The 22,186-nt window shown below is 47.0% G+C and overlaps 1 protein-coding gene across 1 annotated transcript in view; it reads right to left on the bottom strand.

The window, feature by feature from the left end:
- Positions 1-13,372: 13,372 nt before the first annotated feature.
- The window catches only part of SKAP1 (src kinase associated phosphoprotein 1), a 269,272-nt gene continuing 260,458 nt past the window's right edge, over positions 13,373-22,186 (bottom strand). Inside the window, exon 12 of the mRNA XM_060081646.1 lies at positions 13,373-13,474. Coding sequence (XP_059937629.1) covers positions 13,373-13,474 — 102 coding nt within the window. The remainder of the gene's footprint in view (positions 13,475-22,186) is intronic.

Genomic DNA, 22,186 nt, shown 5'->3' with positions numbered 1-22,186 from the left:
GTGTCTAACAAGCTGTAGCAGTGGAGGAGGGAGTGAGGGCTGGCAGTAGGTACTTTCATAAATCATGAACTTATCAGCGTGGAAATAATGGTGCAGGACCGTGCACGGCAGCTCTCCTGTATTGTGTGTGCAGCTCAAGTTCACCACTGGAGGAAGAATTGCCTTCCAAAGAGTCAGGATCCAGCTCCTCTCACAGTTATGGGCACGAACCTTGTTAGGTATAATTTACCTGATGCTGCTTTCGTCCTCGCAGCCTGTCTGAGGTGCCAGGTGCTGAAAGAGAAATAAAGTTTGTCAACAGGCAGATGCGGAGCCCTCGCTGGGACTCATTTCTCTTTCCTGCCCGCCTCCCCTGGGTCTCTCCTTTATATGATGTAGCAGAGCAAGGCGAGGATAGAAAACCTACAGAGGCAAATCCAAAATGTCAAAAGAAGTTCATTTAAAAGGGGAAAAAACTCCATACACAAACCTCACAAAAACCCGACAGATGCTAAGCTAATGGCATCCGCTCTGCCGATTGGTGGGGATGACTCATGAATATTAATGAGTCCAATGCTCCAAATGGTGCAGCTGTGAACCCAGCTGTGCTTGAAGCTCTCTGATTTCAAAACTTCCAGACAGGAGCCGGAGGTGGTCTGTGTCAATTCCCTACTCAGCCAAAAAACAGCAAGCTGGGTTGGCCTTCTTCTCTTCACTCCTTTTCTTCCTGGAGTTGGTGCTCAGCAGCTAATTCTGCCAGCAGGGTAGGCTGCTGGGACAGCAGGAGCTGCTCAAAGACACGGATGCAATTTTTCTGACTCTTGGCTTTTTTAATGATCCATTATCAGCAATGCATACAACAGCACCTCAGTTAATCTAAGGCCAGGCACCATCCCTGCACTGTCTTGTGCAGAGTTGAGTGTAGACCATGGACGAAGATGTCCTGAGAGGGGAAGAGTTTTTCTATGGGCCTGGAATTACCAGAAAAACAGCAAAGATGGATTTTCCTCTTCATCTAGGCAGTGCCATCCGCCTCTCTCCCATTTTGCTCTGTCCCTGTGTGTACTAAGGGTTGCCACCAATGACCTCTGTAGGGAAGATAGGGAACTACTGGGGGGAGTGGCCTACTGAGGTGTTTTTAGAATGGAAGTATTTTTGGTTAGAATTTGGGTTTGAAGTAGGTTCTGTGCCTGACTTATGGTTACCTAATTTTTTTTTTTTTTTGACTGTGCCATGCGTCATGTGGGATCTTAGTTCTCTGACCAAGGATTGAACCTGTGCCCCTTGCAGTGGAAGCACAGAGTCCTAACCATTGGACTGCCAGGGAATTCCCTAGTCACCTTTCTTCTGACAGCTAGTTCCGTGATCCAAGTCTAGTCATCTCCTGTTACCGAAGATAAGTGATCCCAATCTCATGGGTTTCCTTTTGTTTGGTGGAAGTATGTGTGTGTGTGTGTGTGTGTGTGTGTGTGTAGGAGGAGATGGGTTTTCTTGTGTGAACGTAATAAGTTTCATATGCATCTTTTTTTAAAAAAAATAAATTTATTTATTTATTTATTTTTGGCTGCGTTGGGTCTTCATTGCTGTGTGCAGGCTCCTCATTGTGGTGGCTTCTCTTGTTACGGAGCACGGGCTTCAGTAGTTGTGGCTCACAGGCTCTAGAGCACAGGCTCAGTAGTTGTGGCACACCAGCTTAGTTGCTCTGCGGCATGTGGGATCTTCCCGGACCAGGGCTCAAACCCGTGTCCCCTACATTGGCAGGCAGATTCTTAACCACTGCGTCACCAGGGAAACCCATATGCATTGTTTTATTTGACCACAGTGCCCAGTGAGGAGGGCAGGGCAAGTGTGACCCTCATTTTCTAGCTGAGCTGAGCCTGGTTTTTAAAAAGCATGTTTTTAGATGGTGGTAGAATATATTCATGTAAGAGGTACTTTCCAAGCTCTGTAAAACAACGTGTTGTTTCCCCCCCAAAAAAAACTTAAAAAAAAAAAAAAAGCTGGAGTAAACCCACCACTATTCAAGGAGGAAAGAAAAAAAAAATCCCCCTGCAGAGCTTTTCAGAGTTGTTCTCAGAAATCAGAGCTCCTCCACAGTCCAAGGTGTTCTAACTGCTAAGGCCTTAGAGCCACACCAAGTCCCAGGCACCTCGTAGCCTCTCTGGTATCTTTGCTTAGGAGGTGATCGTGACTTTAACAGTCTGATTGGACATGAAGTTAGCTCCACGTTTGTGAATTTGTTTACATGCCTCAGCTCTTGCTGAATATTCTTTTTTTAAAATAATTAATTAATTAATTAATTTTTGGCTGTGTTGGGTCTTCGTTTCTGTGCGTGGGCTTTCTCTAGTTGCGGCGAGCGGGGGCCACTCTTCATCGCGGTGCATGGGCCTCTCCCTATCGCGGCCTCTCTGGTTGCGGAGCACAAGTTCCAGACGCACAGACTTCAGTAGTTGTGGCTCACGGGCCTAGTTGCCCTGTGGCATGCGGGATCTTCCCAGACCAGGGCTCGAACCCGTGTCCCCTGCATGGGCAGGCAGACTCTCAACCACTGAGCCACCAGGGAAGCCCTCTTGCTGAATATTCTTAACACCCCAGGTTGGGGGAGGGCAATAAGCCGGGAGGATGTGAGGTTGGAGGTAGAAATGGAAACGGACCAGCTCCTGGCCTGCCTCACAGAGGTCACAGGAGCATTCATTCGGGGACTGGAGTGGCTTCTGCGGATTTATGTGCAAGCAGCCAGCTGAGGCACAGCTAAAGCCAGGCAGGTAACGACCACAGCGCGAGGTCCTGACGCCCTCAGTTGCGCCTGGGCAGCGATCCTAAGCCACCTCCCTGGGCGGTCCTCTGCCAGCAGGGACTCAGCTCTGCAGGGGGAACGTGACCTGGCTCAGGGTAATCTTTCTCTGAACTGTGGATGAGGGTCCCTCTTCCTGCTCTCTTTACCAGTACAGCTTCCTTCCTGATGGTTTCCTCAATCTGCTTTGGAAAGCCCCCTCCCCCGCTCCTGTCTCTCGTCTGCTCCCCGCCCCAGCTCTTCTCTCTAAGGAACTGTTTTGGGCACTGCTGCCAAGACCAGCTGTGCGTTTGGCTTACCAGCAGGGCAGCAGGAACCAGTCCTAGCATCTAGAGAAATAACTTATTGGGGAAAACCAGTTCCCCCTTGGTAATGGCTGGATTTGGAGCTGGAAAGCTGGAACCTCAAACCTCAAGATAAATAAACACGGACCGTTTATGTTCAAAAGGATAAAAAGTGCTGCATTTTTAGGAGACCGAGTGCTCCTGACTCGGTGAGCAGAGTCAATAACTTAATTCCCTTCCATTCAGGGGAGACCTGGTCCACTTCCACAAGCAAAAGAGGAAAACAAGGGTACTGACACAGCAGTGAGAGAGGCGTGCATGCTAAGCAGGGCGAGATGGTGTAGCCGCAGGGTGAGGACGAAGGGACTACCTGACAGTCTTCAAGGGTTTCTCCCCAGAAGGGCGGGGACACGAGGTGCTTCTGCAATCTTTGGATTATGGGTAGCCACCAGCCAAAATTTCTTATCCTCTGTGGCTGTCAAGTCCCTCCTTCCTGTTTTCAGTCAAGCACTTTTTCCTTCAAACCATCCTTTCGAAGGGGCCAGCTAGTTAGATCCTTTGTAAGTGCTCTAGCTCTGTGTGTGTCCCTTCCCCGCGTGGCCTTGTTGGTGTGGGAAGCCAGACCCACCAGCAGCCTGACCCGAAGGCCTCTAGCAGAAGGTCCAGGATAGTGAGAGCCTGTGGTGGTTCGTTGGAGGCAATGCAACCTGCCTGCTATAAGCTATGAGACTTAGATAAATTCTACCAATTAGGGCACATCTGTTAGCAGTGCTGAAAGGCCGGCACTGTCTCTTTAAGAGCCATCCCACTCCTCTCCTTGAGCGATGAGGGCTGGGGGCACAAGGGAGTCAGATGCTGATTAAACAGTCCTACTGCCGAGCTCTGTTAGAAAATTACTGTAATTATGATCTAGTCCCAGCAGAGGGATGAGTTCCAATCCTGCGAATAACCCTTCCAGGTGCCTCAGATTCAGAGCCCATGGGAGGCAGCATGGTTAGGCTCTGGCTGGCAGCGGGGCCAGCGAAGGCCCTCCTGTCTGGCCTGTGCAGGCAGAGACAACAAAGGCGGACCCCTCATCCTCTCTTGGCAGTGCGTTTTGGTTGTGTTTTATTTTTTTGATTCTTGACAGAGCTCCTGGGAGTCATTTTGTTTGAGAGAACTTTCCCCTAAACTAACACGAAGGACCAGGAAAATTGCAGCCGTGAGATGACTGTCCTGACTCCCCACTTATGCCCCGATCTGCAGCTGGCAGCGCACAAAGCACAGGGAACCAGTGCGGGCCCTTGCACCGCAGCTGCTTCTACACTGTTTCTATGAACCTGGGTTTCTTGCTCCCGAGTAGTACCCAGTGTTAAACTCAGTCCTGACCAAAACTTTCAGGGCTCCCCTTTTAGATGTCTGCTACAGAAACAGGAAAAAGGATAGTTACCACAGGGACTCGCTGTGATGCAGCTCTCTAAATCGGCAAAGCACTGGTTTAATCATTTGAAAACATCATTCTTGTAGTGCAAATCTGCAGCAGTGCAGGCGAGCAAATCTCAGATTCCTGTGGAGCGTGGGGGCTGGCTTGCTGGTTCTTAAACCCTGAGGAATTCATGACATTTATAATCTCTGTCTTCCCAACTTCATAAGCCTCTCTCTGTCACTGTAATCCAGTAGCTAAAGCCCAGACTTCTAGAAGGCAGGGCAGTTTCTCTGTACTTGGCCCTAAGCACACCCAAATGCCCTGAGACAATGGTTCTTCACCAGGGGTGGTTTTGTTCCCAGGGTACATTCTACAATGTCTAGAGACATTTTTGGTTGTCAGAATGGGTGGAGGGTTTGAGGGGAGTAGTACTGGCATCTAGTGGGTAGAGGCCAGATGCTGCTGCACATCCTACAGTGCCCCAAGATCATAAAACTACCTGGCCCCAAATGTCAATAGTGCCAGGTTGAGAGGCCCTGTACTAACAGAATAAGGCAATAAGCTCTAAATCCCCCCTCCCCCCCAAACCTCCAATGCACTGCTTTGGTCGCAAATCTCCAGATGGCAGGTGCTTTCCTGGAGGTGGAATATATTAATGACAGGCTTAGCAGGGTGCCCACCGTGGGAGGCATCCAGTAAATGTAGGTGGTGTGCATGTGCCACCTTGGTGATTCAGGGCAGAGCAATGCCAGTGCCTGACTGTAGTTAAAAGGGAGGTTTTGCATCCTGTTTTCTGTTCATTGATCGCATGTGGGGCATAAAAGGTGCCCAACTGCTCACCATCAGGCTAAGAGTGTCTACAGTGGACCCAGATGCCTTCTTTGAGGACCAGCACTAGAAGCCTCTTGGAGCTAACTCCCATAGCAGGAGGCAGGGAAGTGGCATACTGTTGCCCAGTGCCACAGAAATGCTTCCCTCAGTGGCACTCTGCCAGGTGGCGGGTGGTGATGGGCCCCATGAGGGAACTGGACACACACAGCTGCTGATGACCAGCCAGTGCCCGAACAGCTTGATGCCAGAGACACCAGGTCTCTTGGAACAGCCTGGGCATCAGGAAAAGAAAGCCTAGTTGGCAGGGTTTTCCTAGGAGCCAGGCCTGCAGGGGAGAGGACTTCATTAGAAGGGATGTTGCCAAGCATCAGCCAGGAGAACCAGGCTGTCTCTATCTACTGCCCACTCTCCTGGTGACTAGGCAGCCCATTTTGCCTTATTTTTTTATTTTATTTTTTAAAATAATTACTAGCTTTTAAAAAAATTATTTATTTATTTTATTATTTTTGTTTATTGTTAGTTTTGGCTGTGTTGGGTCTTCGTTGCTGTGCACGGGCTTTCTCTAGTTGCCACGAGCAGGGGCTACTCTGTTGCGGTGCGCGGGCTTCTCACTGCGGTGGCTTCTCTTGTTGCAGAGCACAGGCTCTAGGTGCGCAGGCTTCAGTAGATGTGGCACGTGGGCTCAGTAGTTGTGGCTCGCGGGCTCTAGAGCACAGGCTCAGTAGTTGTGGCACACGGGCTTAGTTGCTCCGTGGCATGTGGGATCTTCCCGGACCAGGGCTTGAACCCGTGTCCTCTGCATTGGCAGGTGGATTCTTAACCACTGTGCCACCACGGAAGCCCCATTTGGCCTTATTTTTAGGGTGACCACTCATCCTGGTTTACACCTACGGTCATGGCATCCTTATTAATAATGCCCCCTTCATTCTCAAAAGTGTCTCCATTTGGAAAATAAACTACATAGTTGCCTATTAATTGTATTTTAGTTTCCTCTAATACTATAGTTTTTTGGGGGGCGGGGGCATCATATTTAGAAAAGATATTGGTGCAAAGTAGGCTGCATCTTAAAATATATCATTAATTGAATCTCAAGAGTTGTATAAGGGTGGTCATCAATTCATACTAACTGAAAAGAAAAAGAAAACCAGAAGAAAGACATACTTTCTGGACAGTTTTTGAGAGGAAAATAGGGAGAATAATTCAGATCCCTTGAAGAAGAAAAATCTCTTTAGTTTTACGTTTCAGGCTCCCTACCCGATCTGTGTAAATTCTAATGGGAAATGAAATCGCTGGGCAGGAGGGAGGGGGAAGCAAGGGACTGTGGTAATCCACAAACTAGAAAATTAGTTTGAGTCACTGGGCTGTGTAGCAGGGATAATCCTCTATGTAGACAGCTGCTTTTTCTAAAGTCAGCTCCACAGATTTTGCTGGTGCTCTGGGAATTAGCAAATCAGTGCCACTCAAGATTTATCCTTCCAGAGTCGCTCCTGGTGGAGAGACCTGCAGGGAGAGCTTCCTTTTGGCCAAAGGTTAAAGCACCTCTGTCCCTGACATTCAAGTTTTGTTCTCAAGATGAGAAGGAACAAAGAAAAAAAGAAGAAGAAGGAGGAGGAACATACAAACGTATGTTGGATTCTTTTTTTCCTTTCTTGCTTCTCTTCAACTCCCTCTCTCTCAGACTGATTTATAAAGGCAGGACTGCACCCCCCTCCCCAGCCCCCCACAACACAGACACATGCTTTATTGTGACGTAAGTGACTGGTGTGAAATGTGGATTTTGGAAATGGGTCACTGGAGGTGTCTCACTGCAACAGAACTCAAGTGATTCAATAAGCAGAGCGGGGCTTCCCGGGTGGCGCAGTGGTTGAGAGTCCGCCTGCCAGTGCAGGGGACGCGGGCTCGAGCCCTGGTCTGGGAAGATCCCACATGCCGCGGAGCAACTAGCCCCGTGAGCCATAATTACTGAGCCTGCGCGTCTGGAGCCTGTGCTCCGCAACAAGAGAGGCCGCGATAGTGAGAGGCCCGCGCACCGCGATGAGGAGTGGCCCCCACTTGCCGCAACTAGAGAAAGCCCTCGCACAGTAAACGAAGACCCAACACAGCCAAAAATTAATACATAAAATTAGAAAAAAGCAAAATTCCTTTAAAAAAAAATAAGCAGAGTGGCAGCCTGAGATTTTCAAGAGTCCCTCATTTCATTTCCTCTTCAACAGCAGATTTTGTGTGATTTTTGTTCAAGTCACCACCTTTCAGATCCTCAGTTTTGCCACTTGCAAAGACTGATTACAAATAAGGTGGTGAAACTGAGCAAGCTGAAGTGCTAAAAAAGTTAAGGATAACTTGAAATCTAGGCTATCGCTTACATATTATGTTTAGATAAAGTATCTAACAGGAGAGAGGACATTTAGTTGGCCCCTCTTTAAATAGAATCAAAATGTCTGGGTTTAGGGAATGAGACTTAATAGGAATTCTCTTCTCTTTCCCATTTTTATTCACCAGAGGGAAAAGATGTCGTTGGTTTTGAATTAAATACAGATTTCTAAGAGATATAACAGACCATTGTGTGGGAAAATTTAATACTGAGGTAATTGTAAAACAATGTCTATGCTATTTTGCTATATGGATGACAGAGGAAACACACTGGAAAAATGTATTTTTAATGAAATGTAAGATTGCTTTCAGAGCATTTAGATTATCAGCTTGGATGAGGCAGGCCAAACTGTACCCACCTCAGGTCAGGTTATCCAGCGGAAGTCAGTAAGTTCTGTGTAATTTACTATATATCTCTGAAGGGCAGATAAGCATTTGCTTCTTAAACATAGGATTTTGGCTTTTTTAATTTTCTCTCCTTTACCTAATATCAAGGGAGGAAAAGGGCCTCCCACCTCTTACCCTCTCCAGTTTCATGTGCTAGAGCAATCAGTGGCTTTTAAGAAGCCATCCTACATATAATGTGGTTAGTTAAGTGGTCTAATACCCCAGTTATCCAGTTAGTCACAGGCAGTAAGGTGGGGATTTGGTTAGTGGAGTCAAACAGAGAAGCAGTAATCTAATTAGCCAGTTGCTTTCTGAGGCTGTTGGCTAAGATGGTGGCTGTGGAATTGAGCAGGTCTGCTGGGTGAGGTTTAGCTTCAGGCACACTGTAGGAATCCACTACTTCCCAGAGGTCTCCTTTAGAACTTTCCCCTAACAGAGAATGCCCTTTGTCTGTAGATAGTCTCGAACTTGCACTATCTTTTCCAGCATGTCATAAGGTCAGAAATAGCCAGATGGCTATGGACCAGATTCCCAATTAGTCCATTTGTTTATATCTTTTAGGGCCAATCTACTTTTTCCTCTAAGTTTTACCGCTAGAATGCGAGTGTGGTGCAGTAGACTGAGGTGCCAAAAGACCTTTGCAGTTTGGCAAGTTGTTGGTTTCCTCAGGTCTGGAGGTATAGAAAGGACTATTGCACTAAGGGTTTTTTTTTTTTTTTTTTTTTTTTTCGGTATGCGGGCCTCTCACTGTTGTGGCCTCTCCCGTTGCGGAGCACAGGCTCCGGACGCGCAGGCTCCGGACGCGCAGGCTCAGCGGCCATGGCTCAGGGGCCCAGCCGCTCCACGGCACGTGGGATCTTCCCGGACCGGGGCATGAACCCGTGTCCGCTGCATTGGCAGGTGGACTCTCAACACTGCACCACCAGGGAAGCCCACTAAGGGAGTTTTGTTTTAAATACCGGAAGCCAATGGCCATGCCACTGAGAGAGTGTTGAACTGTGCAGAGTGGAGAAAGTACCTGACCTTGCTCCTTTTTCACTCCTTTTCTGACCCGGCCCCAGATACCCCCTCTTCCTCTTCTGGCTCTCCCTTTTCTGGTGTCTTAGTCATGGAGCGGTGGCACAGTGGTGTTCTCTCCTGTTAGCCACCCAGCCTTCCAGAGTTGGGTCCCTGAGGGCTCTCTAGGGAGGGAGCAGTTGGGCACAGAGGGGTTTCTGTTTGCTCCTTCCATTAACCACTTTAACAATGCCCATTGTCTTTACCTGTAGGCTGCGATTGGTGCAAAGGTTCCTAAAGCGGAAGGCAATTGGTTCCCTTTGGTTCATCTGCTCATCTGCTGCCACCTAGTGGTTGCTTCTCCCTTGGCACCCTGTGTAAAGTGGACGGGACGTTATGGACAGTTCTGTAGTGCCCTTAATCTCTTTTTTTCCCCCTTCCAGACTTAAATTGTCCCCTTTTGTTACTTCTTTATCCATCACATATAACAAAGCTTTCTTTTGTTTTACTCCTGGGTCAGAAAAATCTGGAAATGAATAGCTGGCATAGGATTTTTGGAGAAACGTGGAATCCACTGACAACATCCCTGTTTACTCCCAGTTTCTCTCTTTGGTGACATGAAATGGTGTCTTACTGCAGGGCTATGATATGGTTGCTAAGAGGTGAGGAAGGCTACTGTCAAGCCAGGACAGCTCTGAATAGAATAGGCAGCTTTGAAGATAAAATTTCTATAGCTGTTCAGTTGCCCATCTCTCAAAATTTCTTGTGTAGAAAGTCAGGCAATAATATAACTAAACTTTACAGAGCAGTTACTTACTATGTGCCAGGTGGTGTTCCAGGTACGTTACACGGTAACTCCTTTAATCTCCTAATGACCTGGTGAGATGCAGTATATACCCCTTCTAAGGTGAGGAAATTGTGGCATAAAAGGTCAAGTAACTTGCTCTTAGAGAGCATATGTAGTACACAGGGAACTGGGACTTATTTCCAGGTTGTCTGGTCCTAAAGTTTGTTGTTTTTTTTTTTTTTTTCTGGGCTGCGCCTCACGGTTTAGGGAATCTTAGTTCCGGCGACCAGGGATTAAACCCGCCCCAGCAGTGAAAGCCTGAGTCCTAACCACTGGACCACCAGCGAATTCCCTCAAAGTTTATGTTCTTTTTTTCTTTTTTTAAGTTTTTTTTTTTTTTTTTTTTGGTGTGGACCATTTTCAAAGTCTGTATTGAATTTGTTACAATATTGCTTCTGTTTTATGTTTTTTGGTTTTTTGGCTGCGAGCCATGTGGGATCTCAGCTCCTTGACCAGGGATGGAGCCCGCACTCTCTGCACTAGAAGGCAAAGTTTCAACCACTGGACCGACCGCCAGGGAAGTCCCAAAGTTTATGTTCTTAACCATTATGTTTTGTTGCCTCTTGAAGGCACGGATAACCCGAGTGCTAGGCACAGGCAACAGGAAAAGGAAACAGGGTCGTATAGACACAAGCCCTCCCCACAGCACTCCCTTAGCCTGCAGGACACAGTGGGGTTGCTAACTGAGGCCCAAAAGGGAACTCTCCCATGTGCTGACTCCAAGGACTCGCTTCTAGCCCCGTCTCATTTCAGACAGAGTGAACACAAAAGAAAAAAATAACAAGTAGGCAGTGAAAGGAAGTCAGAAGCCGACCAGAAACCGGGCAAGCCTGGGTTCCAGAGATGGTCCTGCCCTGAAAGACAATTGCAAGCCCTCTTGTTTGGGCTTTTGTTTCCTTTCAGGCTCTCCCTTCCCACTTTGTGGTTTTTGTTTGTTTGTTTTTGTTTGCTTTTGGCTGCGAGCGTGGAGTCATTTTTTTTTTTTTTTTTTTTTTTGGTACACGGGCCTCTCACTGCTGTGGCCTCTCCCGTTGCGGAGCACAGGCTCCGGACGCGCAGGCTCAGCGGCCATGGCTCACGGGCCCAGCCGCTCCGTGGCATGTGGGATCTTCCCAGACCAGGGCACGAACCCGTGTCCTCTGCATCGGCAGGCGGACTCTCAACCACTGCGCCACCAGGGAAGCCCGGGAGCGTGGAGTCTTAACCGATGGACCGCCAGGGAAATCCTCCCTTCCCACGTTGTCTGGAGGTGATAAGAATGCCCAGAGCTAGCATTTTGATACCAGTACAAAAAGAAACACAACACCATCACACAGGGCAAAGGAACCACATCTGAGGTTTATTCATGCTTTTCAAACCAGCCAAAGCAACCAGCAACTTCTTCCTCCAAAGGTTTCTCTCTCTCTCACCTTCTCTGTGACAAGCCTGTGGAGAAGGCAGAAGTGGGTATGTGGAGACATTTAGAGATGGGCTCAGCTATGAGGAGGCAGGTTTAGTAACAGGTCTGCTGAAGATGCCTCTTCTCACTTGTCTCATTGGTGGTTTACAGTTACTACACGGTGGGTGTCAGAGACTTGGGTCTCTTCTGTACAGGGAAGAGCCCATGATGTTGTTGGGCTGGATGGGACAGGGAGTGGGAGCGCTTGATCATCAGTTTCTTCATGAAGGCGGGGTAGAGAGAAGGATATGTGTCCTAAAGGAGGAAAACTATACAAATTTGCTTTTATGATTCAAAATATAGAAGCTATAAAAGGGCATAGAGTAAAAAGTGTCTCCCTCCTACCCTGTGCCACAGTCACGCAGTTTCTCTGTCGTTGGAGGCAACCAGTGTTATCCTCTTCTTTCTCCTTCCAGCGGTAACTCATACATATATAAGAAATTGGAGACTCCCTCTTTACACAAATGGAGCTAAGTAGACCTACCCTTCACTGCTTTTTTTTTTTTTTTTTAAACTTACCAACATATCTCATAATGTGGCATAGTATTCAATTCCCTGAATTACTACAGTTACTTGGCGAGGTCTCTATTGAACATTTAGGTCATTTCCAATGGTTTGCTATTGCAAACCTTGTGTGTATATCATTTTGCACATGTGCAAGTGTAGCTGTAGGATAAACTCCTAGATGTGGAATTGTTGGGTCAAAGAGAATGAGGAGATAAACAAGTTTGTCATGAAATAAATGACAGAGTGAAGTAGGGTGAATTTATTTAGATTTGACAAAAAAATTCCAAGCCTTCTGCATTCATGGCCTGGAAATGGAGTCCTCATTCGGGAAATCATAAAGTCAAACCTTGAGCGAGAGGCCCGAGCTGGTGCTTCATGATTGTACAGGGGCATCAGAGAGTAAGATCTCTCTCCTTATGTATTTTCCTAAATGGACAACTCAACTGCTGCTGCACACTAGAGTGGGCCCTGGTCTGAAAGATTCCAAGGCCAGTTTGTATCACTGTCACACATAACATCCTTCACCCCATCAATAAAGGCTGCTTCCATTTCAGGCCAGAAGATGGAGCTGGTGATATCATGCTAGCCTTGGTGTCCCCCATCACCATCCTAATTCTAATCCTATTGTTACCCCACCCAAAGCACTCACTCCGCAGTTTTAAAGTATGATGTGGTTCTTGCTGATAAAATGCAATCCATATTCTTTGTTACCTAAAAGTTAATTTGATTATGTTCCATAGGAATCCTCATACTGGATTCCTAATCTTTGCCAATCATATTGCAACACATGGGCATTTGGGGGAAATGGTGCTCTGGATTTGAGAGCTGTGCGTAAAGAAACTCAGACCCATCCTTGTGGCACAAATTCCTAATTCTCCAATATTCATTCTCCCTTTTAAATTTATTAGTTCCACCCCCGCCCCCCAACCCCCCCGGCCCGACCCTGCCCCACTCCACTTTTAAGCTGCACACAGATTCTACCTAGTAGAAAGCTTTCTTTGCAGCTTGGTGTCTCTGTATGTCCAAGTTCTGGCCAATGGGATGTAAGCAGAAGTTGTGTGTGCAACATCTGTGAAATGTCCTTAAAAGGAGAGGGTGTGCCCTTCTCCTGTCATTTTATCTTTCCTGCTGGGTAGGATACAGGCATGATAGCTTGAACTGGAGCATCCATCTTGGGCCATGAGGTAACCTGGGGAATGTTGACCACACACAGTGGGGCAAAAAGAGAAGATACCTGGGACCTAGATACCTTGGATTACTTACCTCCAGATTTTTACAGAAGAGAAAAATAAATTTCTGTGTTAATTAAATCAGTTATTTTGAGTTTTCTGTCACATGTAGTTGAACCTAATCCTGACTGACACAGTCCCCCGAAGTAGGAAAAACAATTACACCCTTATCTTCTTTCAATGGTGAATTACCAGCATCACTTTTGGAAATGAAGAAAAGCTACTTCACTGGCAACTCTCATCCTTCACAAAGAAACAAAGGCATGGCCAACAAATTCATTGTCAATAGTTCTGATACCTGGGCTTCATCTTTCTTCCACCTCAAAGGCGGTGGTGAGATACTCCTTTGGAACAATCCCAATGAGGCTGTTCAGTTCTCCAACCCACCAGCCATACATGTTATATTCCTGAAAAATGACAAGAGGATGGTTTCAGTTGGAATTTAGTCATGCTTCTGTTAATCTTTGTTAATCTGTTAAATGATCACATGGGAGATTCTGTTGGGTGGTTTCTTTGTAGACACTGTCAGTACAACCCATTAACACCCCTGATGGGATTACTAAATTTAAAAGTTATCTAGAAGGAAGAAAAACTGCTTTTCTTTTGCCATCTTTCTGTCTACATTGTAAATCTAGCACATTTGGTGCCATTGCTGAACCTAAAGAGCATGTCTTTTACCAAGCAGAGTGGAACGGCTCCTTTGGGGAAAGTTGGGCACACCCTAAAATGCCAGAGCACTGAAGTATTCAGGGAGTCAGGTCATAGTGCAAATCAATAATATTTACCAAGCACCTTCTATGTGCAAAGTGTTGTTTGAGTTCCCATGAGATGGATGACGAATCAGAACACTGCTTGCTCCCTGGGAGTTTACAGCATAGAGTAATGGGCTTCGGAGTCAGACAGACTGGGATCTCGTCCCCACTTGGTCATTTAGTAGCCATGTGACCGGAGGGTCTCCTGGCTTTAACTTCCTCTTCTGTAAGAGTAGGGCTAATATCACCCCTCTGTTGTGGGGAATATAAGTGACGCCGCAGACATGAAAACAATTCAAAGTGCCTGATACATAGTAGGTACTCTAAACATTAGATTCCTCCCCTGGAAGAGGTCAGAGGTTTAAAGGTCCATCAATAATGACAGGCAGGACATAAGAGCCACAGGGAGGGGCAAACAAGAAAGGGAATGAGAGGGTTTAAAAGAAGCGTTTGAGAGTGGAGCTCACAGCATTGAGAACGGAGCTCCTGGAATACAGAAGAGCTTCTCAAAAGCACAGCAGAGGGCTTCCCTGGTGGCGCAGTGGTTGAGAGTCCGCCTGCCGATGCAGGGAACACGGGTTCGTGCCCCGGTCCGGGAGGATCCCACATGCCCCGGAGCAGCTGGGCCCGTGAGCCATGGCCGCTGAGCCTGCGCGTCTGGAGCCTGTGCTCCGCAACGGGAGAGGCCACAACAGTGAGAGGCCCGCGGACCGCAAAAACAACAAAGCAACAACAAAAAAGCCCAGCAGATGTTGAACATCATAGGACTATTCCTGAAAGCACTAGAACATGTTTCCCTTCTTTTGAAGGAAGTGAAATTTAGGAATACATGGAAAATATACGTATTCCAGTTCAACTGGATTTGGGTACCATGGAGCCAACTGTCTGCCTTTTGCCCACCTGGCTGCTGAGTTCTAGGAAAAAAAAGTAAGAAAACCAGGTTGCTGACGCACTAAACTTCTGGGTCAACTGGTTATCTTTTTGTTAGTGTATCTCCCCTCCTCTAACTCTGCCTCTCCCCCTCCTCTCAGCAGCTGACCTCTTCCACCTTCAAAGAGAAAAGAGGAGCCATCAGATCTGTCAACCTTCAGCCACCCAAACAGGAGCTTAGCTAATGTGCACTTGTAACCCTTCTGCTTTCTTTCTTAGAGACCAGGTTCTGAGAAGTCTGACCTCCACCTCTAATGTAAATGACTCCTTAGGTCAGCACTGAAGCGTGTTCAAGTTTCTTTCGTCTTTGAAAGTAATTATTTAGTCCCTAATGCATGTCTGCTTCCCATTTCGACTAGTCTATGCTGCCAATTCACAAATTTATTGAAAGAACTTATTTCACTTACTGCCCCAACTTCTTGCGTTCTATCCACTCTTCGAGCCACTCTAATCAGGCTTCAGCCTCCGTCATTCCACTTACGCTTCCTATAACCTCCTTATTGCTCAAATTCTATGAGCACTTTTCAATCCTTCATTTACTTGATCTCTCAGCATTGCTGGCACTATGGACCTTTCTTGAGGCATTTTCTTCTCTTAATTTCTATGATTATACTCTCCTGGTTTCCATCCTACCCCCCTCTCTGGTTGCTTCTTTTCATTCTCCTCATCTTCCTCTATCCCTCCTTTTAATGTGGTTTTCCAGGGTTTCTGTCCTGGCCTTCTTCTGACTTGATGCACTTTCCTTGAGCAATCTTATACACCTCTGTGGTTTAGCCACCATGCCTGTATAAATGACTCACAACCATAGCTCCAGCCCAGATCTAAGGGTTGGATCCCAATACCCAAGTGCACGTCCATAAGCTTCTCAAACTCACTGTGTCCTAAACTTAACCATCATCTTGCCCCTGTATCCATTCCCATTCACAGAGTATCTTGACCACCTGTGTTCTGTGTCTCAGTGAGTGGTACCACTACGCACTCAGGTACTCAAGCCAGAAACCCAAGAGTCATTCCCAATTTCACCCTCCTCTTCCAATCAGTCCTTGAGTTCTGTCAGTTCTCTATCCAAAATATTACTGGGGCTTCCCTGGTGGCGCAGTGGTTGAGAGTCCGCCTGCCGATGCAGGGGACACGGGTTCATGCCCCGGTCCAGGAAGATCCCACATGCCGTGCAGCGGCTGGGCCCATGAGCCATGGCCGCTGAGCCTGCGCGTCCGGAGCCTGTGCTCTGCAACGGGAGAGGCCACAGCAGTGAGAGGCCTGCATACCGCAAAAAAAAAAAAAAAAAAAAAAATTCCTGGAATCCATCCAATTCTCTCCATTCCCATTGGCAATAGCCTAGAGTCATGTCACTGTCACCTCTCCTGAGGACTACGGAAACAACCTCCAAATTGGTTTCTGTGTCTCCATTCTTGTTCTCCTCCAATCTACTTTTCATTCTGCAGCCAGAATCTTTCTAAAAGGCACATTGATAATATCACGGCTCTGCTTGAAACCTTAGTGAGTTCCTACTGCCTACTGTCAACTTCTTAAAAAAGGTGGAAAAAGCCCTGCATGACCTAGTTCCACTCACGGCCCAGCATTGTCATTTATCCCCTAAATCGAGTCGACCCTTAGTAAAACAGAACTTGTCTTTGCTACTCCCATGGGCCTCAGGGTCTCTCACCATGGAGCCTTTCCTCTGCCTGTTAAGCCTCTACTTCCCGCCTCCCTTCCACAGGGCTGACTCCTAAGCAGCCTTCAGATTTCAATTCCTGAGCCTCTCTGGCCTCTCCAGAAGCCTCTCCTCGCCACTCTCTAAGTGAGGGCCCCAGCTCTGTGGTCCACAGCGCTGTGCCCTGTGCTTCCCTGGAAATGCATCATCACGCCGCCTTGTATCTGACGGCCTTTGTCTCACTGCCAATCACTGGGTGGAAAGTTCTGTGGGAGCTGGGACCTTGTGGGTTTTGTGTGCTCTTGTATTCCCAGCAGTCAGCATGGTGCCTGGCACAGAATGGGGCCCCAAAAAACTTTCTTAAATGAGGTTATGAAGAAATGAAGGGAACAGTGGGGATTTATACTCTCAGTTGAGCAGATTTAGTTACAACCAACTCCAAGATATTCCCTGGTGATTGAACGGGTTGTGGCAGGAAAAGAGCAATTGCCTTTGGAGACAGTTTCTCCAAATGGCTCCCTAAATACCATGAAAAGCATCTCAGATGCCATAAGAAGTGAGACTACTGAGCTTATCCTAAAAGGAACAGGGAATTACCTTTTAAAAATCTGTCATAAATAAATGAATGTGTCCACTCCCCTCCCCCACTGTTCCCACAGTACCTTCTCATTGCCCCCCTCCCACAGGAGGGAGGCCAGCTTCCCCCTACAGTCTGCACTGCTGTATGGGAGGTTACCCAGAATTCCTCAGCCTATGCCTGTCAGGACATTTTATTTTATTCTTTTATTATTATTATTTTTTGGCCGCACCACAAGGCTTGCAGGATCTTAGTTCCCTGACCTGGGATTGAACCCACGGCTGGCAGTGGAAGTGCCAAGTCCTAACCACTGGACCACTAGGGAATTCCCACGGCAGGACATTTTAAAGCTCCTCTTGGTACGAGTTATGTTACTGTCCATTTCCCAACACTGAAGTTAGGGCAGTTTCTGCCTTAAGTTTTCTTGTAGAGTTGCCTTGCATTAGTACGTCGCTGCGATGGCCATGTCGACAGGGCCTTGTTGTGCGGGGGACATGCACACCCTATCATCTTAAAAACTCTAGCTTCAGCTCTTCTGCCATCTCACTGGCAGAGGGTGGGCACCATGGTGTCTGACCGTCTTTTGATAAAAGCTTGCTTACACATGTGTGAGGTGTGGTCTTCTACTGCCACATGCTGTCACCTTCATCACCTGAGGGGCTCAGCTAGGGCATTCTCTCCCTAGGGACCGTTAAAGACTTCCGACTCTGACGCCCACTTGGCAGCATCCCCCTTCAGCCGTAAGGCCAGGAGTAGGGACAGAGCCTCGGGAAGGTGCTCTCTGCCAACTTGAAGAGGGTGCAAACGGGAAGCAGATGAGGCACAGCAGGACACCTGCAAAGGCCGGCTCCCAGTCAGTGTGCTCTTGCTCGAGGGGCACACTGACCCTGCCGACCGCAGATGTGGCATTCTCACCACAGCGGTGGGAACTGGGGTGCGTGCAATCAACTCTCTGCCCTTCAAAACAAAAGAGCAAGCAGAAGTGTGAGGATGGCATAGTCGCAGAGACCATATGCATCCTGCTGTGGTAGCCTAGGAGCTTCATCAAAGCACCTACAGGTCTTGGGATCTGACTGTCTTCCAGGTTTCATCCCTTGGCTGGATACCCGAAAAAGGCTACAGGGCTGAGATGTTTAAAGCATGAATGGAAAATTTCTAGCCTTTTCTTCTCCAATCACCACCCCACCATGCATTGCTCCAGCCCAGTCTGAACACCACGAGGTATGTTAAAATAATTTCTACTTTGATGAATTGCTGGGGAGTCCACAATTGCTCATAATCAAAGGGAGAAAAATGCAAATGAGATCCGGCCGAGAACTATCACCACCAAACGTTTATGTCACTGCACAGTGCCAAAAAGAATTAAAACAACATTAAACTCACAGCAATCATGTTTAAGCCCTCGTTTCCAAGTGCCAAATTGCACCACTCTGGATCATACAGATGTTCGTTAATTATGCTAATTTTTATTAAACTATTAAAATGGAGAGAGTACTGGCTCAGCCAGGCAGACCCCAGCTCTGAATGAACTCTGCTCTTGTCTAGAGGTGCTAATTTACTGCATTTTTATTAAGTTGCTGATTCTTGGATTTTAGTTTTGGGATGGCAGAGAGAACTGAATTCCTGGTATTAACATTTTCAAGAAAGTTTGACTTCTTTTTGCCCAGATGTTTGGAAGGACTGACTGGAAAAATGCCTGAGACAGTCCCAGGAGACCTGAAATCCTCAATGCGGAAGTGTTTCTACCTTCAAGGTGGGGATGCACACCTACAAGTGACAATGTTAGGGAATCAGAATTATACAGGCTCCCCACTCCGTAACTCTCTATTCTATACACTGTGTGTGGTAGAGCTGAGATGTTGATTATACAAAATGGTTAAGTGAAGATGATTTGGATAAGAATATAAGAAGCTATTTAAAAAAAACCCAAACCCTTTACATCAGTGCTTGCTTCTTGCCACAAAATCTTTTAAGAAGACTTACACTCAAAAATAGTATAATGTGTGGCTTGTTCTCGTCATAAATATTTCTAGGCTTGATCAAACATCTGTTTTCCTCAACATCAACCCTGCCCCCCCTCCTTGAAGCCCTCAGATGAAGGAGTCTTAAAAACGAAGGTTGGCTATTTGGACTCCGTTATCTGGTTGGAGAAGCTACTGGCCTGGATGAGTAGCGTACTGAGGGCATCTGAAATAGGCACGGCGCTCACCATCAGCAACAATCAAAAGTGTTAATGGGGGCTTGCACACTGCCATAAAAGGATCTGTGCTGCTCATCTCCATCAACAAGGAAAAAAAAAAACCCTACCAAACCTGCCATAAAAAGAACAGCAAATTCTATAAACAAAAGCAGTATGGCCGCCAACCACGGGCTCGCCGCACAGCTTGACTGCCTCCAGTGGTTTCCTATTGCTGTTTATGGCTTCAAGACTATCATGGCCCTTCTCAGTGCTCCTCCTGTCACAGGGCCTTGAGTCCCTGTGTGGCTGCAAATACCCTGTCAGTAGGTGTCAGGGGTATCAGGGGGAAAACCAGCAGGCGCCTATCATAAGCCTTAAAAGAGATTAAATACCCTTACTCCATGATTGCTACATATTAATTTCTCTCCTCCCTGCTGGTTCCTATTTGTTTAAGCTCTTCCATGGCTCCCCTGGAGTAGCACAGACATGACCTGGAATGACCATCCAGTCTTGGGCTTAGAATTCAATTTCTAGGCTCAGTGAATCCTAGGCTTTTCCAACAAAAGGAAATCACCATCCTCTAGGGCACAGATTCTTAAACTGGAGTCTCTGACCCATGGCCTCTCTGTGGATGCATGTGAAGGGATCTTTGAACTCCTTAAAACTGGTGTAAAATTTGTGTGCATGTGTACATGTGTTTTGTCCCTGGGGTGAGGCCCAGACCTCTCATCAGATTCTCAAAGGGTTTATGAACCCTCTACAGTTGACCAACCAGCACTTTAGGGGGAAAGGACAGTGATCTTTTTTTTTTTTTTTTTTTTTGCGGTACGCGGGCCTCTCACTGTTGTGGCCTCCCCCGTTGCGGAGCACAGGCTCCGGACGCGCAGGCTCCGGACGCACAGGCTCAGCGGCCATGGCTCACGGGCCCAGCCGCTCCGCGGCATATGGGATCCTCCCAGACCGGGGCACGAACCCGTATCCCCTGCATCGGCAGGCAGACTCTCAACCACTTGCGCCACCAGGGAAGCCCAAGGACAGTGATCTTTATGGCCCGTATCTGCTCTTTGGCCCAGTGTGGCCATCTCACCCCTACCCCCACTTTTAAAAAAACAGTGGAAGGAAATCAAGAATCCTGCCATTCTGGGTTTCCAAGGCTTCAGCCTTCCAGCTGCCAAGTCTATTCCTTCTTCAAAGGCTGACCAAGCTTGCTTATCCCTTCTAAGGCCATCTCTTTAACTGTGACTTAAAAGTTGTGGTGTCTTCTTATAGCTTCCATTCAAATCCACATGATGGCTTTTGGAGCAAGCTGCTTGGCACTGCTGGTTCCCCTGAGAACGTTCCTAATGGAAATGTTCTCTTTTCACATTGAACTGGGCTTCGATAAGCCTCTGTGGAACAAGATTCACGGAAGATGTCTCATACTTTTATTCTTTTAACCATCAAAGTTCACTATTTCAGTGCTTGTAAACAAGAGACTACCTCTTCAAGGGAACAATCAATCAGCCCCTAACATGAAAGATCAATAAATGCTTCATATATGTATGGGAAAGGCCAATCAATGACAGAACTATTGGTTTATGATTGCTTATTTCTCTTATTAGTGCCTGTACATCGTACATTATCATGCGTAAAGATGGGAAATTTGAATTCCTAAGCAGAGTAGATTGTAATATTCCAAGCTCAGCCGAAAATATCATGTTTTTACTCTGGGTTGGCCTACAATTTCTCTCCTGAAATCCAGCTTTGGAAATTTAATGCTTTCTGAGGCTATCAAAAGTTATTAAATAAATTGAGGGCTCTAACTCAGCACCCTTCCAATTGCTGAGAAAAACAATTGTTCGCCACAGACAAACAGGTGCCCGTTTTTCAGGACAAATGGTTTTAGGAAGAGATTTTACCAAAGGAGAAAGCAAGTGGTCAGTTGGGTCGACAGTGGATTAGTTCTGTTGGAACCTGTGAAAGGATCAGAGCCCAATGGTTGGCTGAAACCTTGGGTAGCTTGATGGCCTCTCCAGGCTGTTTCACACCGTGTTTTAAGTTCTTGGCAATCATTTTCTCTTTTTTCCATTATTCAGAGTTTTGGTCTATAAATCATAATAAAAATGTATCATTAAATTTGCCTCAATTGAACTAGTTTTATTTATTGCCACGTTTCAGGGAACCTGCTAACCTGGACATTGGTGAGACTGGAGCTGGGGCCAGGGATGGGGGGCTTTGAGTCTAAGAAAGGGGACATGGAAAGGCTGGTGGCCAGCGACAGCAGCTGGCGGGGGGGTGCACATGGCAACAACTCCACAAAGCTCACCCCCAGCAAAGAGCTGAGTGTGAGAAGAGGAATGTGTCAGCTAGATGGAGGGTCTGAGAGCCCTGAGTGCAAGGGACTATTCAGCCTCAAGTCTGAACTGATGTCCTGAACTGGGTGTGAGTGGATAATGACCAAGTCAAGGCTAGGGAGGGGTGCAGGACCCGCGCACAAACTGGATATTGTTGGTGATGGAAGTGTGGGCAAAATACAGAGTGTGCATGACAGAAAAATCATAAGCTGTGAAGGTAAGAGGGAAGGCGGAACAGGGCTGTGTGGAAAAGAGAAATGAGAAACACACAACTTGAACTTTGACTAAAAAAGAGAGGAAGGATAAAGGGAAGGTAAACACTTTGCAGACAGGAGAAAGCAAGGTGCTAAGTGCAGAATTCAGGAACAGTAGAGACAGCACCATTTCGGAGCTGATAGAATTGTGATACCACGTGAGACTGGCGTATTAACATGTATTCCATAAACTGTGCAGCTCGCAGCTCCGCACCACTCTATTTTGCTCTGACCGCAGTACCAGCCTCAGGCACCACAACACAATTTGAAAACAATGTGACGGAAATGTTTAATCTGCTCGGCCCATCTGTGCTGCGTATTTCTCCAGATCTCCCTGAGAGAGGCGCCTTGAATCTCCACATTGCCTTTAATATTCTCCTAAATCACCTCCCCACTGCACTTCAAGGGCCATTGCTACAATATCACAGGTTCATCTAAAG

Source organism: Mesoplodon densirostris, chromosome 18 (assembly GCF_025265405.1).
Source record: "Mesoplodon densirostris isolate mMesDen1 chromosome 18, mMesDen1 primary haplotype, whole genome shotgun sequence".
Lineage (NCBI taxonomy): Eukaryota > Metazoa > Chordata > Mammalia > Artiodactyla > Ziphiidae > Mesoplodon > Mesoplodon densirostris.
Note: the sequence above shows the minus strand (reverse complement) of the source record. Positions and strands in the feature narration are given on the sequence as shown.